The sequence below is a fragment of the Suncus etruscus genome, chromosome 10, assembly GCF_024139225.1.
Source record: "Suncus etruscus isolate mSunEtr1 chromosome 10, mSunEtr1.pri.cur, whole genome shotgun sequence".
NCBI lineage: Eukaryota > Metazoa > Chordata > Mammalia > Eulipotyphla > Soricidae > Suncus > Suncus etruscus.
Genome location: NC_064857.1, coordinates 36,972,288 through 36,987,619, shown reverse-complemented (window position 1 = coordinate 36,987,619; position 15,332 = coordinate 36,972,288). Strand labels below are relative to the sequence as shown.

Below are 15,332 nucleotides of genomic sequence, written 5' to 3'. Positions count from 1 at the left end.
CGGGGCGATGGTGGGAGGGGGGAGAGAGGGTCAGGGGTTGAGCGAGGCCGGAAGTGAGTGCATGCAAGTTTCTCCTGAGAAGGCTGGGCCCCGGGAGGGAGAAAGTTTTAAAAGAGCAGAGACCCAAGGAGCTGGGTATTGGCGTGATCCGGAACCAGATCGGGCGGCCCGCGGCGGTGCGGTGCGCTTGCGGAGACTCCATGAGGCCCTTGTGGTGAGTTGGACATTTTTTATATTATTTTTTAAGGGACCCATTCCTTCACCCCCCCCCCCGGACCCTACTTCCGGTCTTCCTCAGAAAGTCCCGCCCCCTGAGACCCTCTCTCTCCGGAAGTCCCACCTCCAAACTTTGGGGGGCTCCCCGAAACCCCCAACTTGTTTTTCTGTATCTTGGCCCCCCACGCCCCACCCAGTCCTGGGAAACCCCGCCTCCTCGCCTCCGTTCTCCCGCTAACTCCCGTCAATGGGTCTGTGGAAAGAGCCGGCCCCTCGCCCCCAGCGCGCTTCCGGCCCGCCAAGCCACGCCCCTTCCGACAAGCCACGCCCCGTCCCAGAGCTTCACCACGCCCCTCCACGAAGCCACGCCCACCGCGCAGCCCCGTCACGCCCTGCCCCCCTCTCGTGTCCACGTCTAGCCCGACCAAAGCTAGGCCACGCCCACATCCTCGAAGTCAGCCCCACCGCGAGGCCACGCCCACGAAGCCACGCCTATAGCGTAGCCACGCCCCCATCCCACCGCCCTTCTCGTGTCCACCTCTAGCCCGGCCAAAGCTCCGACACGCCCACATCCACGAAGCCACGCCCCAAAACGCCCACATCCGCGAGGCCACGCCCCATCCCCGTCCTTTCCCGTGTCCACGTCTATCCTGGCCAAAGCTTAGCCACGCTCCCTCCTCGAAGCCACGCCCCACCGCGTAGCCCCGCCACGCCCTCGCCCCCGCTTGTGTCCACGTCTCGCCCGATCAAAGTTCCGCCACGCCCCCAAACGCGAGGCCACGCCCCATCCCCGACCTTTCCCGTGTCCACGTCTATTCTGGCCAAAGCTTAGTCACGCCCCTCATAGAAGCCACGCCCACCTCGTAGCCCCGCCACGCCCTCGCCCCTCTAGTGTCCACGTTTCCCCCCCACCAAAGCTCCGCCACGCCCACATCCACGAAGCCACGCCCCAAACTCGAGGCCACGCCCCTCCCCGCCCTTTTCCGTGTCCGCGTCTGGCCTGGCCAAAGCACCGCCCCCTCCGACGTGTCTGCTCTCAGCTTTGGTCCTGGGAAGCACGCCCCCCTTCCAGCGTGGTCTGGAGCGAGGGGGACCCAGGCCTGTCGTGTCCCCTTTGAAGTTGTGTCTTCCACTCGGGAGACTTTGTTACAGGCCCAGGTTGGGCTTGGTTGGTCTCTTTCTCCTCCCCCACCCCCCGAGGTTCTTACCAGTGGGAAGTGAGAATCCCCATCTCTTGTCCTGGGAAGTTAGGGATTCTTTTTTTTGGGGGGGGGGGTTTCTTTTGGTAGGGTCACACCTGGCGGTGCTCAAGGGCTACTCCTGGCTCTGCACTCAGAAATTACTTCTGGCAGGCTCGGGGGATCCATATGGGATGCCGGGATTCGAACCACCGTCCGTCCTGGGTCGGCTGCATGCAAGGCAAACGCCCTACCGCTGTGCATATTTCTTCAGCCCCAGGAAGCAAGGGATTCTTAGGCAGTGCCTTTGCTTTTCCCCTAACTCCTTCCCAGGGCTTGGACCTACTGGAAGTGGGCTGGGCCTGCGGCTTCCTGCCTTTTTTTATTCCCACTTCCAGAACTAGTCTCCTTTCCCAGTACCCACCACGCCCCAGACACAACTGAATGTCCTCTTACCTATCCCTCCAAGGTTATTGGTCTGTGTGTGTGGTCTGTGTGTGTCGAGAGCACGGAGGCAGCAGGCATTTTCCATTCCCAGGAGGCGATGTAGGAGTTTCTGCTATGGGGTGATGTTTTCATTTTTTAGGGGCATTTGCTCTCCCTTTGCGCCTTCTCCTTTGGGCTTTACTGCCAGTCCTGCTTGCCTTCTGGAACCTTTCCTGAGTTTTTTGCCACTTCCTGCTACTTCCCCCCTCTTTCCTACGCAATTAGAGGGCCTCTTTTCCCTCTTTATTCCAAATGCCCACACCTGTTGCTCATCCCTCTCTCTGGATTCTGGAGGCTCCTCTAGCAGATCCATTCCCAGAGATGAGGCTGATGTGGCGTGTCTGTATCTAACATGGGGTTTGTATGTGCATGCGTGCATTGTGTGTGTAATGCGTGTATGTTTGAGGCTGACCTGGTGTATGGGAGATGTGTGAATGTGAGTGTGTGGGATATGCGTGTATTATATGTGTGTCTGTGTGTGTAGATGAGGCTGACTTGGAATAGGTGTTTGTGATGTGGGAATGTATGCCAAGGACGGGGTCAAAGGCAGAATCCTGGAAGAGGAGGGACAGACTCTTGGATGGGGTGACACAAGTCTCCTGGAGGCGTGGAAGCAGTCAGATACAGTCCCTAATCTGCCCTGTTTGCCGGTGGTGGTGACTATGTTTTCTTGCATCTGTGTTTTGTCTAGAGTAAGGCTGAAGAGTGTGTTGATTCTGCTGGGTGGGGACTTGCAGAGCTCTGTGTGGGGTACTTTTCTTCCTTCCTCTACGGTGTTTGGAGCAGAGTCCAGGCAGGAAGCTGTGGGTGAGAGGCGTGGGTTTGGAGCTACCTCCTATGTCCAGCCTCAACCATCTTCTGTTATTTCTTTTTCTCTCCTTGACTTGGATTTGTATTTTGTCCCCTGCTCTGTTCCTTTGTGCTCTCCAGACCACATTTCTCTTGGAAAAGCGTTCATGCCCCCATGACTTACTGTTCCTTCCCCTGCTACCACCTTTGTAACAGGAGGGATAGGTGTAGATGTGTCATGTCCAAGGGAGTTGCCCCTTGGCCCCTCCCCACTTGTACTTTCTTGTTTGTTTTGGGGCCATACCTGGTGGCACTTGGGGGTTACTCCTGGCTCTGCGCTTAGAAATTGCTCCTGGCAGGGTAGGGGGACAATATGGGATGCCAAGGATCGAATCCGGGTCATCTGCATGCATGGCACTCTACCCATGTATGTGCTATCGCTCTAGCCCCGAATTTCTACTGTTGCTTGGATCACTAGGCCCGTGGAAGGGGAGGTGGGCAAATGTATGCTCAGCTGCAGCCACTACTCCTGGCATGGTAGGGCCCGAGCCTGGAGCAAGACCCTACCAGCCCTTCCTTGGTGGTGCTCCATATGTCACCCAAGTTGGCCCCTGTCCGAGTCCACCGGGCCCACTTCCTGCTGTCTCCATTTCTTCTGCTCGGGTCCACAGCTGGTGTTGCAGAGGCTGCTAATGGCCCATTTCCCTGGGGCCCCCACCCCACTGTGTGGAAGCGGGGTGGGGTATGTGAGTGTTCAGCAGGACAGGAAAGGAAGCGAGCGCTGGGCTCAGGGATCCCTCCCTTTCCAGCCCTCACGGCTGGTTTCCTCCCTCCTTCCTCCTACCCTCCCTCTCTTCCTGCTCCTTCTGTCTGTCCATGTGGCCCATGTCCGCCCGCTAGGATCCATCAGGAGGACTTTCTCTCATCTCCTCCTTTCCTTCCCACTCCTCCCAGCCTCCTTTCCCTCCCACAGTGCTTCTTCCCAGACTCCTAGCTGTTTGTTTAGAGCGGGCCCCTTTCCCCTCCCTCCCTGGGTTCCCCGCTGGTGTTGGACCCCGGGTGGGTGGGGGCTCAGCCCCTCTGCGCCTGTGAGTCAGCACAGTCCCGGCGATTGGTCCGCCCGCTCGCGCCCAGCCTCTGGGAGGAGCCAGGCGGATCCTGGTCCTGCCCGTGCCCCACTGGCCGGAGAAGCGGCTCCAGGCTGGGCGGGCATGGGGCCCGGAGCTGTGGGCGTCTGAGCCCTAGGAGTGGGAGCCGCCTGTTCCCTGTCCTTCCCGGGGCCCTACAGGTCCCTGGGCCATGGCGGCCAGCTCGGGCTAAGGGCCTGGGGATGCCCGCTGCCTGGCCCCCTTGCCCCCGACTGGCAGGGGGGCCGGGCCGGGCAGAGCCTCCCTTTCCAGCCATGGATCTCCTGCCCCCCAAGCCCAAGTACAATCCACTTCGGAACGAGTCTCTGTCGTCTCTGGAGGAGGGCGCCTCGGGATCCAGCCCACCGGAGGAGCTGCCGTCCCCCTCCACGTCCTCCCTGGGGCCCATCCTGCCGCCTCCGCCGGGGGTCGAGAGTCCCACCACCCTGTGCTCCTTCTTCCCCCGGATGAGCCACCTGAAGCTGGCCAGTCCTGCCGGGGGGCGCCTGGGCTCGAAGGGGGATCCCGCACGGGCGTCGGAGGACGGGGAGGGGCCGGCGGGCGCAGCCCCCCGGGACTCAGGCCCCCTGCCCCTCCTCCAGGACATGAACAAGCTGAGTGGCGGCGGCGGGCGCCGGACTCGGGTGGAAGGGGGCCAGCTGGGGGGCGAGGAGTGGACGCGGCACGGGAGCTTTGTCAATAAGCCCACCCGGGGCTGGCTGCACCCCAACGACAAAGTCATGGGACCCGGGGTTTCCTACTTGGTCCGGGTGAGTGAACCACCTCCTCCTGCGCCCTCCCACATGCCTGGCTCCCTCGCTCCTGGCTGGCTGTCCCCAGCTCTGTGCGCTCTGGGCTGCCAGGCTCCCTGGGCACCGCCGTGGCTGGCCCTTCCATCCCAGCTTTGCCTGTGCCCCTTTCCTCTCACTTCCCCGCATCCGCCGCCACGCTGAGCACAATGGCAGCACCAAGACCTGTGTGTTGTGGCAGGAGTGGTTCTCAGTGCCCTCGTCCTTTCTGGGGCTGGGCACTCGCACATACACCACCTCCCTCAGCTGCCGCCGCCTTGCCATGCTCTCTGCTTCCCACAGGCATGAGGTCCCCTGGCTCTTTCTAGTCCCCTCGCTCTGGCTTGTTGTGGGTGTCTTGTCGCCACAGGCGCAGGGCAGGACTTCCCTATCCCTCAGCCCTTTGGGAGCACCTGAGGGGAAGCTGGGGCCTTTGTACGTGCGTAGGAGGGGCTGACTGTTGTGCCCCTGTCTGTCCTCCCAGTACATGGGCTGTGTGGAGGTCCTGCAGTCAATGCGTGCCCTGGATTTCAACACACGAACCCAGGTCACCAGGTCGGTGGGGGACAGTCGGGGTAAAGGGAACTGAGGGGAGTTGCTCTGAGACGGATGCAGCCCCCAACCTGTGCCTGGGGCTCATTGTGGTGTGGGTACTGGCGTAGAGAATAAGGGGGGATGGAAGGAGGCTGCCGCCGCCTGGGAGAGGTAGTGGGGCTGATCACTGGAAGGGGGTGCGGCTGTGCCCATCAAGGCCCTAACCCAATCAGCCAGGAAGTGGCCGTTCTGTGTCATCAAATATTAAAGGCCCTTAATTCAATCCACCATGACAAAGAGCCCAAAGTGCCCCAGGAGCCTGGCTGGGCCCGCCCTTCCTGCGGTGGGTTGGCGGGGGGCTGAACACCCCTCTCTCCCCAGGGAGGCCATCAGTCTGGTGTGTGAGGCAGTGCCGGGTGCCAAGGGGGCAACAAGGAGGAGAAAGGTACTGGGGACGAGGGGCGGGGGGAGGCAGGTGTGGGGCATGTGGGGAGAAGGCCAGGACCCCTCCGCACTAACTCCTTGGTCCCCTGGCACTGCTGCAGCCATGTAGCCGCCCGCTCAGCTCTATCCTGGGCAGGAGTAACCTCAAGTTCGCTGGGATGCCCATCACACTCACCGTTTCCACCAGCAGCCTCAACCTCATGGCCGCAGACTGCAAGCAGGTGGGTGGGGCAGCCTCAGGGCTCCGGGGCCTGCAGGGGAGGAACGGAGGAAGGACCAGGAGAAGCAGCCCCGCCCTGGGATGGGGACCCAAGCTGTGGCCTGTGGTGGGGGCACGCGGTGGGTCCGGGCAGCTGCCTGATTCCAGCTGCTCCCTCCTCCCCTCAGATCATTGCCAATCACCACATGCAGTCTATCTCATTTGCGTCTGGTGGGGACCCGGTGAGTTTTGGGGGACAGAACTCTGGGGGCCGAGTGGCTAGAGTGGTTGGCATGCCGGGTTAGAGGCACTAGCCGAACAAGCCTGGGGCTCCTGTGTGGCTGGCTGACTGGCCTCTTGTGATCACTCCCTCAGGACACAGCTGAGTATGTCGCCTACGTTGCCAAAGACCCAGTGAATCAGAGAGGTGAGGCTTGTGAGGGGCACAGCCTGTCTTTGAGGCTTGTGAGCAAGAAGTCGGGAACTTGCTAGGAGGGTGGGCCCCCCCCCGCCCCCCCCCCCGCCCATTCTCTTCCCCCATAGCCCACTCTGGTTGGGGGAGCTTAATGACAGCCTCTGCCGCACCCCCAGCCTGCCACATCCTGGAGTGTTCCGAAGGGCTTGCTCAGGACGTCATCAGCACCATTGGCCAGGCCTTTGAGCTGCGCTTCAAACAATACCTCAGGAACCCGCCCAAGCTGGTTACCCCCCACGACAGGTAAGTGGTAAAGAGGGAGTGTGTGGCTCCTGGATCCCCGATTAGAAGAGCCAAAAGTGCAGGGCTGCGCTCAGAGGGCTTAGCGGAGAGGAAACGACTTGTGTGCCCGTTTCCCATTTTCCACCATTCTTCAGTTTCCGGTGGTGGTGGTGGTGGTGGGAGAGTTTCGAGGCCTGGCCTGGCTGTCGTGCCAACTCTGCTCTTGGCTGGCATTGCTTCTCAGGGTAACTAGATTTTGTGGCTCACTCTGGCCTATACCCCATTCTTGTTGCCCCCTATTTCTCTGATGTTATTAGTCCTCTGCTTCCTTGCCCCTGGAAGCCATGGAGAAATGAGTGTGAGAGAATGTCTCTTTCCTGAGATTCCTGCCTTTCCCATTTATTAGCAGAAGGTTAAATTATTGGGGAGTGCTCCACGCCTGAAACATCATTTTTCTTACTCTTGGGGTTTGAGGACACAAGCTTGAAAAGCAAATCTAGATTTAGAGTACAGGTCCACCACCTTTTGACTTGGGAAGTCTTGCTCAAGTGTTTTCTCTGTGGTCCCTTGTTTTCTTTTTTTCCCCTCTTCCCAATAACATGAGGGACAGAAGTAAATGCTCACCTTCCTAATGGCTGGGAGGAGGGATTAGGCATCTGAGACAGTGCCCCCACCCCGGCCCTGGTTCCCTCTCTCTACCCCTATCAGGATGGCTGGCTTTGATGGTTCAGCTTGGGATGAGGAGGAGGAAGAGCCTCCTGATCATCAGTACTACAACGACTTTCCGGGAAAGGAGCCTCCTCTTGGGGGGGTGGTAGATATGAGACTCCGAGATGGGGCACCCCCAGGGATGGCTCGGCCTACCCCGCCCAGTACTCAACCTCCCAGCCACTTGGGTGCAACGCTGGTAAGTTGCTGGGCTGGAGGGCAGGGGGAGGGGCTGGTCCTGACTTCTGGTCTCACCTTGATTTGTTCCTGGTAGCCAGTGGGGCAACCAGTTGGGGGAGACCTGGAAGTCCGCAAACAGATGCCACCTCCACCACCTTGCCCAGGTACAGGAGTGGAGGGTGGGTGGCCAGGGGCACAGGAGACAGGGCAGGTCTCTTAGAAACCTCCTGTCTCTTCATAGGCCGAGAGCTCTTCGACGACCCTTCCTACGTCAATGTCCAAAACCTGGACAAGGCCCGGCAAGCAGGGGGTGGGGCTGGGCCCCCCACTCCTGTTGTCAATGGCAGCACACCCCGAGACCTCTTTGACATGAGTGAGTGCTCCACCTTACTCACTGCCTCTTCCCACTTGGCTTCCCACTAGGTATGCCTGTGTGCCCTGTGTCTCCGGCCTTCCCCTGATCAAAGGTCTGACTCTCCTTGCTGTTTCTACATCCCTAGAGCCCTTTGAAGATGCCTTGCGGGGCCCCCAAGCAGCCCCAGCAGTGGCGATGGTAGCAGCAGCAGCCATGGCTGAGCAACTCCGAGGAGAACCCTGGTTCCATGGGAAGCTGAGCCGGCGGGAAGCTGAGGCCCTGTTGCAGCTCAACGGGGACTTCCTGGTGCGTGAAAGCACGACCACAGCGGGCCAGTACGTGCTCACAGGCTTGCAGAATGGGCAGCCCAAGCACCTGCTCCTGGTGGATCCTGAGGGCGTGGTGAGTGCCTGGCAAGGAGGGATGGCCTTTTCTTTCTCACTCCACTCATACTCAGCTGTGGCCCCTTCAGTCCTGACCAGTCCTTAAGTCCCAGACCATGCCACTGATCATTTTGAGCACTCCCTATCTGGGGAGGAGTGATGAAGAGTGAGGGGTGCTAGACACCCCAACTCTCCTTAGGAGGAACCAGCGGTCTCAGGTTTCACAGGGCCCATGACTTAAGCAGAGGGGAAGGTACTTGTTTTGCATACTGCCGACTAGGTTCAATCCTCAGTGTCCTATAAGGCCCCCTGAGTTCCACCTCGAGTGATCTCTGAGCATTGAGCCAAAAGTAAGCCTTAAGCACCACTTGGTATGCCCCAAATAGAAAGATGGTGGCCTGTCTTCTTTCTACCTCTCCCCAGCTTGGGGCTCTTTTCTGCAGTGATTTCTGCCTCCAGCACCTGCACCATGAACCCACTCTGGGAATCTTTTGTCCCAGGACTGGAGACTGCTATAGGCTGGGGTTGTCTGTGCCTTTTCCCCAATTCCCTGACTTGTCTATGGTCTGCAAGATCTGGACTGAGAGACTGATCCTAAAATGAATGGTGCAGCTGTGAGGTGGGGTGCTGAGGTCTCTTGACTCCATCTAGATATATTCTCCTCACTTCTCAGGTTCGGACTAAGGATCACCGTTTTGAGAGTGTCAGTCACTTGATCAGCTACCACATGGACAACCACTTGCCCATCATCTCTGCAGGCAGTGAACTGTGTCTTCAGCAGCCTGTGGAGCGGAAACTGTGACCTCATGTACAAGATGCCCTGCAGCTCTTCCAGCCACTCTTGGCCTCTTGAGCTCCTTGGGGAATGCTCTGTGGGATGGGCCTTATGGAGGAGATGGGAGAGCAGGAACTCTGGGTTCAGCCTTCCCTGAGTGAGAGGGTTTGAGTCAGGAGCCTGGGGTAGAAGACCCACTTCTCCCCAAACTTCACCAAAGTATTAATGTACAGAGTGGCCCCCTTGCCTGTGCCAATCTGATCGATCACCCCTTTTCCCTAAAAGGTGGGCGCGTGAGACCAGGGCATTGTGCCACCTGGAACTGGGACAAGTTTGCAGTGAAAGGTCCGGTGGAACAGTGTCTCTTCCAGGGATGGGGAAAGGAATCACACCTCTCCATCCTGGGCTCAGGGTACCCCAGACCTCTCTCAGCAACCTCCCACCCTGTGTCGTTCTACTTTGTGCCTTTGACCATCTCCGAGGTCTGAAGATACTTTATGCAAAGAGGTCAAGGACAGGGGTGATGAAACCTTGGCTTCAGGGTCCCTGTCCTCTCCTTGCTCATCATCCTCTCCAGTTTAGGTTGGGAGGGCAGACCGGAGTGGCCGCTGTCCTCTCTCCCAGGGGACATACAACCCTTAGTGATTGCCTCAGAGCCCACCTCCCACTCCGGGGAGATGGACCCCCTCAGTGCCTCCTGGCAGAGGCTCCAGCCCAAGAACTCTGTCTGTGGGCCTGTGAGCCCTCCCCTATGTGTTGCATGCATGTATTTTCTGCAGCCAAAGTGTAGCCATTCCTCTCCGACCTGTCCACCTTCCCCTTGCTGGAGGTGGACGGGGAGGGGAGACTTACTTAGGGCCTCCTGAACTCTTCTCCCTGGTGGATTTTAGGAGATGGGAAAGGGTCTCCAGAGTAAAGCAGTAGACAATCCCTCAGTACCATCTGTAGGTAGATTCAGAACTGTTTTTTTTTTTTTTTTATGTGCGTATATTTTGTAATTGTAGTTCTTTTCTAATTTGTTTTCCATGGCTTATTCTTGAGCACACACAATGTCGATGATATATCAATTGCATTTATACACCTCTTTGATTTTTCCAAAAGCCCCTTCTAGTTATTGATTGATCTTTTTTCTTACCCCAGCCTGTGGGTGAGAGGCCTAAGGTCCAGATAGGCCGATGAAGTAGACCAGGAGACCTGGGATGGGGTGGCCCTCAGAAGGCCGGATGGAGGCCAAGCTTTGGCTAGGTGAATGTGGGTCTCCCACTCTAAAGAAACCCGAACCTCGGAAGGACAGTGAAGAATAGCTCCCAGCATGGCCCCACGGAAGACCGAGAAGGCTGGGAGTGGTGGTGGGGTGTGTGGGTGCACCTCCTGGCAAGCTTGCTTAGCCCTAGTGGACTAGGGGAGAGTGTCTGTGAATGATCTTGGTCCTCGACTGTCTTGGTCGTTGTCTTTTCACGGGTCTTAACGATTACCAAAGGGAATTGAGCTTCATTAAAATCCCTTATTTCTTCTACCTCGCTTTCTTGAGCCCCATCACTGGCCTATTGTTGGAGGGGTGGCCCCCCAGGTGTGTGTGTGTGTGTGTGTCTGGCCTTTTGTTGGAGGGTGGCCGGTATGTATGTGTGTGTTTGGCCTATTGTGGGGTGGCCGGTATGTGCGTGTGTTTGTGTGTCTAGCCTATTGTCGGGGGTGTGTGTGTGCAAGGACAGTGTTGTGTGTGCCACGCGGCGGCGTGTGTGTATGTGTGTGTGCGTGTGCGCGTGCGTGCGTGAGTGCCACGCGGCGGCCTACCGCAGGTACTTGGCTCGGGCGCTCCGGATCGCCGGCGTGGGGGCGGGGGTGGTGATCGCGCGCGGTGTGGGGGGGGAACCTGGCCGGGACCCGCAGCGACGCCGCCCCCGAACGTGGGGATGGTACAGTCCGTGCAGGCTCCTTCGCCCCGCCCCTCGTAAATTGCCTGCCCGAGGGGAAGGTGCTTCCGGTCCCGCCCCGCCCGGGCGACTTCCGCTTCCGGTGGGCGGGCGCCGGGGCTGGGCTGAAGCTTAGGCGAGCGCGCTGCCGCCGCTGGCCTCGCCGCCTCCCGGGGCCGCTGCCGCTGCCGCTGCCGCGTGGGGGGCCCCGCGACTTGCCGCGCCGCGCCCACTCCCCCGCCAGCCTGGGCGATGACGCCACCCCAGGGCGCCTCCGTCCCCCGCCGCCGCTAACCCGGGACCCATAGACACTCCATGGCCGCCTCGGCGCCGCCCCCACCGGACAAGCTGGAGGGAGGTGGCGGCCCCGCACCGACCCCCGCGCCGCCCAGCACCGGGAGGAAGCAGGGCAAGGCCGGTGAGGGCACCGCGGGGAGCCCCGGGCGGAGCAGGGTGTGGGGGCGTTTTTAGGCTCCGGGAAGGGAAGGAGGGGGGCTTGCAGCAAGCCTTGGCGGGAGTTGGGGTGCAGGTGTCAGAGCATCTTGGGGTTTGCAAGAAGCTGGAGCTGTATGGGGGTGCTCCGGGGAAAGGGGGGTGCGGGGGGGTTAGTGGCTAGACCACCCGGGGAGCCAGCCCCGAGGGTGTCTGGGCATGCTGGAGACTTTGCAGGCCAATGTGGGCTCACCCCTTTTGTTCACGACTCTTCCAGGTCTGCAAATGAAGAGCCCCGAAAAGAAGCGCCGCAAGTCCAACACCCAGGTGAGGTGGTGAATGGTTGAAGGGACCCCCCCCCCCCAGCTTCCGCAGGCAGGCGCCCTTCTCTCTACTGGCGACCCCAGTCACTCATCTGTAGCACCCATCTCCATTCAGATTCTCCACCTAGCAAGTGGGTGATGGTCTAACCAGAGATCTTAGTCCTGTATCTTCTGGCCACTTCTTTTTCTTAGCCTGCTCTTCACCTGATATTTTGAGCACCCTTCTTTTCTTTGGTGGTGGAATGAAAGATTGGATCACACAACACAGGGCTCAAGAATCACTCCTGGTGGGACTCCGACACCCTGTGGAGTGCTGGGGAGCAAACCAGGGCTGGCCATGTGTGTGAGCCTGAACTTCTGTTCCTGTCTCTTCAGCCCTTGAATTGCTTTTTCTTTTTTTTTTTCTTTTTCTTTTGGTTTTTGGGCCACACCCGGCGGTGCTCAGGGGTTACTCCTGGCTGTCTGCTCAGAAATAGCTCCTGGCAGGCACGGGGGACCATATGGGACACCGGGATTTGAACCAACCACCTTTGGTTCTGGATCGACTGCTTGCAAGGCAAACGCCGCTGTGCTATCTCTCCGGGCCCTGAATTGCTTTTTCAAAGAACCCGGGACAGGGACAGTGCCCTCTTTTTCTTCCGATTGAGCAGTTGTAGTGTGGTGCCCTTTACTTTTCGCAGATGTAAAAGCTGGATCCTTGGCCTGTGGTTACTCAGGTCAGAGCTGGAATTCCTGCTTTGTTTTGCCCATTTTTCAGAGCAGCCTGGCCGCCCCCACACGTGCTCTGGTCCAATCCTTCTAAGCACCCTCTTGTCACAGAGAGCTGGGAGGTGCTGGACTCCCAGGTGTGTCCCCTGTTCTCAGTATTCCCTCTCTCAACTCCATTTGACTCTGTCCCCCTTTCTCTGCTCCACCAGGGCCCTGCCTATTCACACCTGACGGAGTTTGCACCACCCCCCACACCGATGGTGGATCATCTGGTTGCGTCTAACCCTTTCGAAGATGATTTTGGAGCCCCCAAGGTGGGGGGTACTGCCCCTCCATTCCTCGGCAGTCCAGTGCCCTTTGGAGGCTTCCGTGTTCAGGGGGGCATGGCAGGCCAGGTGCCCCCAGGCTATGGTGCAGGGGGAGGAGGGGGACCCCAGCCTCTTCGTCGACAGCCCCCTCCTTTTGCTCCTAATCCTATGGGCCCTGCTTTTAACATGCCCCCACAGGGCCCTGGCTATGCTCCCCCAAGCAATATGAACTTTCCCAGCCAACCCTTTAACCAGCCTCTGGGCCAGAACTTTAGTCCTCCTGGTGGGCAGATGATGGCAGGCCCAGTCGGAGGCTTTGGCCCCATGATCTCGCCCACCATGGGCCAACCTCCCAGAGGGGAGTTGGGCCCCCCTTCCATCCCTCAGCGTTTTGCCCAGCCTGGGGCACCATTCGGCCCTACTCCTCTTCAGAGGCCTGGACAGGGCCTCCCTAGCCTGCCCCCCAACACAAGTCCCTTTCCTGGTCCCGACCCGGGCTTTCCTGGCCCTGGGGGTGAGGATGGGGGGAAGCCCTTGAACCCCCCTGCTCCCACAGCTTTTCCTCAAGAGCCTCACTCCGGCTCCCCGGCTGCCGCAGTTAATGGGAATCAGCCCAGTTTCCCCCCAAACAGCACTGGGCGTGGTGGGGGCACTCCAGAGGCCAACAGCCTGGCACCCCCCAGCAAGGCAGGTGGTGGCTCTGGGCCCCAGCCGCCCCCGGGCCTGGTGTACCCTTGTGGTGCCTGTCGCAGTGAAGTGAATGATGACCAGGACGCCATTCTGTGTGAGGCCTCGTGCCAGAAGTGGTTCCACCGCGAGTGCACGGGCATGACTGAGAGCGCCTATGGGCTGCTCACCACAGAGGCCTCCGCTGTCTGGGCCTGCGACCTCTGCCTCAAGACCAAGGAAATACAGTCCGTCTACATCCGCGAGGGCATGGGGCAGCTGGTGGCTGCTAATGATGGCTGAGTCTGAAGAGGAACCCTGCCGCGTGCACATCCCTCCCCATGCTCCAGGGTGATGGGGCCATCTGTTTCCAGTGGCTTCTCAGCCCCAGTGGGGGACAGAAGAGGAACTTTGAGGGGCAGAAAGAAGAGCTGGAAACTGACACTTTGAGATCTACAGAGATCCAGTAAACCAAAGTCCCACAGTTGTGTCTGGAGGCCTGGGCTAGCGGCTGGCAAGAGGAAAACTGCAGGGGGAGAGTCGTGTCCTGGCTGGACTCGGTGCCCAGCACTCTGGTCTCACCCACAGCACTGGAGTTAAGTGTTAAAAGATTTCTCGCCAGCAAAGTTGGGGGCTGTTACCATCCCTGCCATAGCCCTTGGGCCCTGGGCGAGAGCTTTAGGGAATAAGTCGGGGACTGTTCCCCTTCCCTTAATTTCCCCATAGCCTCTGAGACAACCAGAAGAAGCAGAGTTCTTGGCTCTGGTGGTGATCAGGCTTCTAGGACAGTTGGGTAAGAAATACTGTCAGAACACAGCTCCCTCATACCAAAGTCACTGGCCATTTTCAGCCCCCGATGCTTGGCACCTAAAGACCACTTTTTTTTTCTTTTTTGCCAAAAAATGTGGTCTGATAGCAGAATCTGTGACATTTGGACTGGCTTGGCAGCTTGGATTCTGTTGCTATGTGTGGTTACCCCATTCCCCCCAACATACACATCTGTTGCACATTCTTAGCACTGGTCTTGAGTTGGCATGTATGTCTTTACCTGCCTCCAGGCCAGGTTGAAGAGCAGCTTGAAAAGGTGCAGAGCCCTGGTATACCTCATTTTCCCTCCTGGTGAAAGGATCCAGGGGAGGCCCTGCCACAGTTTTGGGGGAGGGTGGGATGGTGCAGCTGGTCCCCACTGCCACGCTGTAGACTCGGGGAGGTCTTGGCTTCCCTTTTCCCACCATTCTTTTTCCTTTTCCTCCTGCCAGAGCTCTGCCAGGGTTTGAATTGATTTGCAGTTTTAGCACAGAATTGTCAGAGATAGGACTGGGGCTGTACCTTCTAGCTCAAACACATTCCTCATCTGGGTGGGGAAGGGGGCCTTGCCCCACCAGAGTTTGTGGCCCTTTACCCCTTTCCCAGCATCTATCTCGGGAAGAGAGATGGGGCTTGCTGCAGAAGGCACCTGTCTCCCCAGCAGAGTCAACAGTCCTGAGGAAACAAGGGCCCCAGGCTTCTCTCCCTGGTGTCTCTGGCACCCTCCTGCCCAGTCGTCACGATTTTGCTGCTCTGGTTCCTTTTCAATACGTTGCTATTTTTGTGTTGTCTTCTTCCCACTGCCACATTTTGTGTAATGGCTCCTGAGGGAGAGTCTGTCCAGTCCCTCTTCCTCACTCCACTACTTTTTGCAAGGACTTGGGGTTGGTGGAAATGTGGGGAATGTCTTTTGTACGGTTGGATTAATAAAATGGTTTAAAAATTCAAACAAGGACTTCCTATCCTTATGTGGACAGAGGTAGGACTGTGACTGGATGGGGCACGTGGACCCCTGGAATTGGGAATGTTATGATTGAGTGGAACCCAGTTCTGGGCAGTCTTCCTTCCCCTCCCACTGTTCTGCTCCAGTTCTGAGTTTCTTTTCTGAGCACATTCCTGGGCTAGGCCTGCAGCCAAATGCTAGCTTTGGCTCCAAGGCCACAGAGGACAAGTTCCTTTAGTGTTTTTGGGTGCAGGGGCTACTTCCCAGTTCACTTTGGCCTCAGTTGGGTAGGCAGGGGCTGTCCCTGATGGTAGCCAGCTTCAAAGGCAAATCAGAGACTCTGCAGAACCCCCTCAAAAAAAAAATTTTTTTT

General features: G+C 58.5%; 2 protein-coding genes across 4 annotated transcripts; both read left to right on the top strand.

Moving 5' to 3' along the window:
* Positions 1-63: 63 nt before the first annotated feature.
* Positions 64-10,375, top strand: SHC1 (SHC adaptor protein 1). 3 transcript variants are annotated; one of them, XM_049782251.1, is made up of 13 exons: positions 64-214; positions 4,399-4,566; positions 5,069-5,139; positions 5,500-5,563; positions 5,664-5,783; positions 5,950-6,003; positions 6,137-6,188; positions 6,353-6,479; positions 7,167-7,365; positions 7,441-7,510; positions 7,588-7,719; positions 7,847-8,103; positions 8,758-10,375. In XM_049782251.1, exons 2-13 carry the CDS (start codon positions 4,402-4,404, stop codon positions 8,884-8,886), a joined length of 1,440 nt encoding a protein of 479 aa, XP_049638208.1. In that variant the 5' UTR covers positions 64-214; positions 4,399-4,401; the 3' UTR covers positions 8,887-10,375. The 3 variants fall into 3 exon arrangements, with proteins under 3 accessions (XP_049638208.1, XP_049638209.1, XP_049638207.1); XM_049782252.1 differs by lacking the exon at positions 64-214 and having other exon boundaries at positions 3,708-4,566; XM_049782250.1 differs by lacking the exons at positions 64-214; positions 5,950-6,003 and having other exon boundaries at positions 3,848-4,566.
* A 619-nt stretch (positions 10,376-10,994) lies between these two features.
* On the top strand, positions 10,995-14,968 carry PYGO2 (pygopus family PHD finger 2). Its single transcript, XM_049782284.1, has 3 exons — positions 10,995-11,190; positions 11,482-11,531; positions 12,445-14,968. Exons 1-3 carry the CDS (start codon positions 11,088-11,090, stop codon positions 13,510-13,512), a joined length of 1,221 nt encoding a protein of 406 aa, XP_049638241.1. The 5' UTR covers positions 10,995-11,087; the 3' UTR covers positions 13,513-14,968.
* The last annotated feature ends 364 nt before the right edge of the window (positions 14,969-15,332 follow it).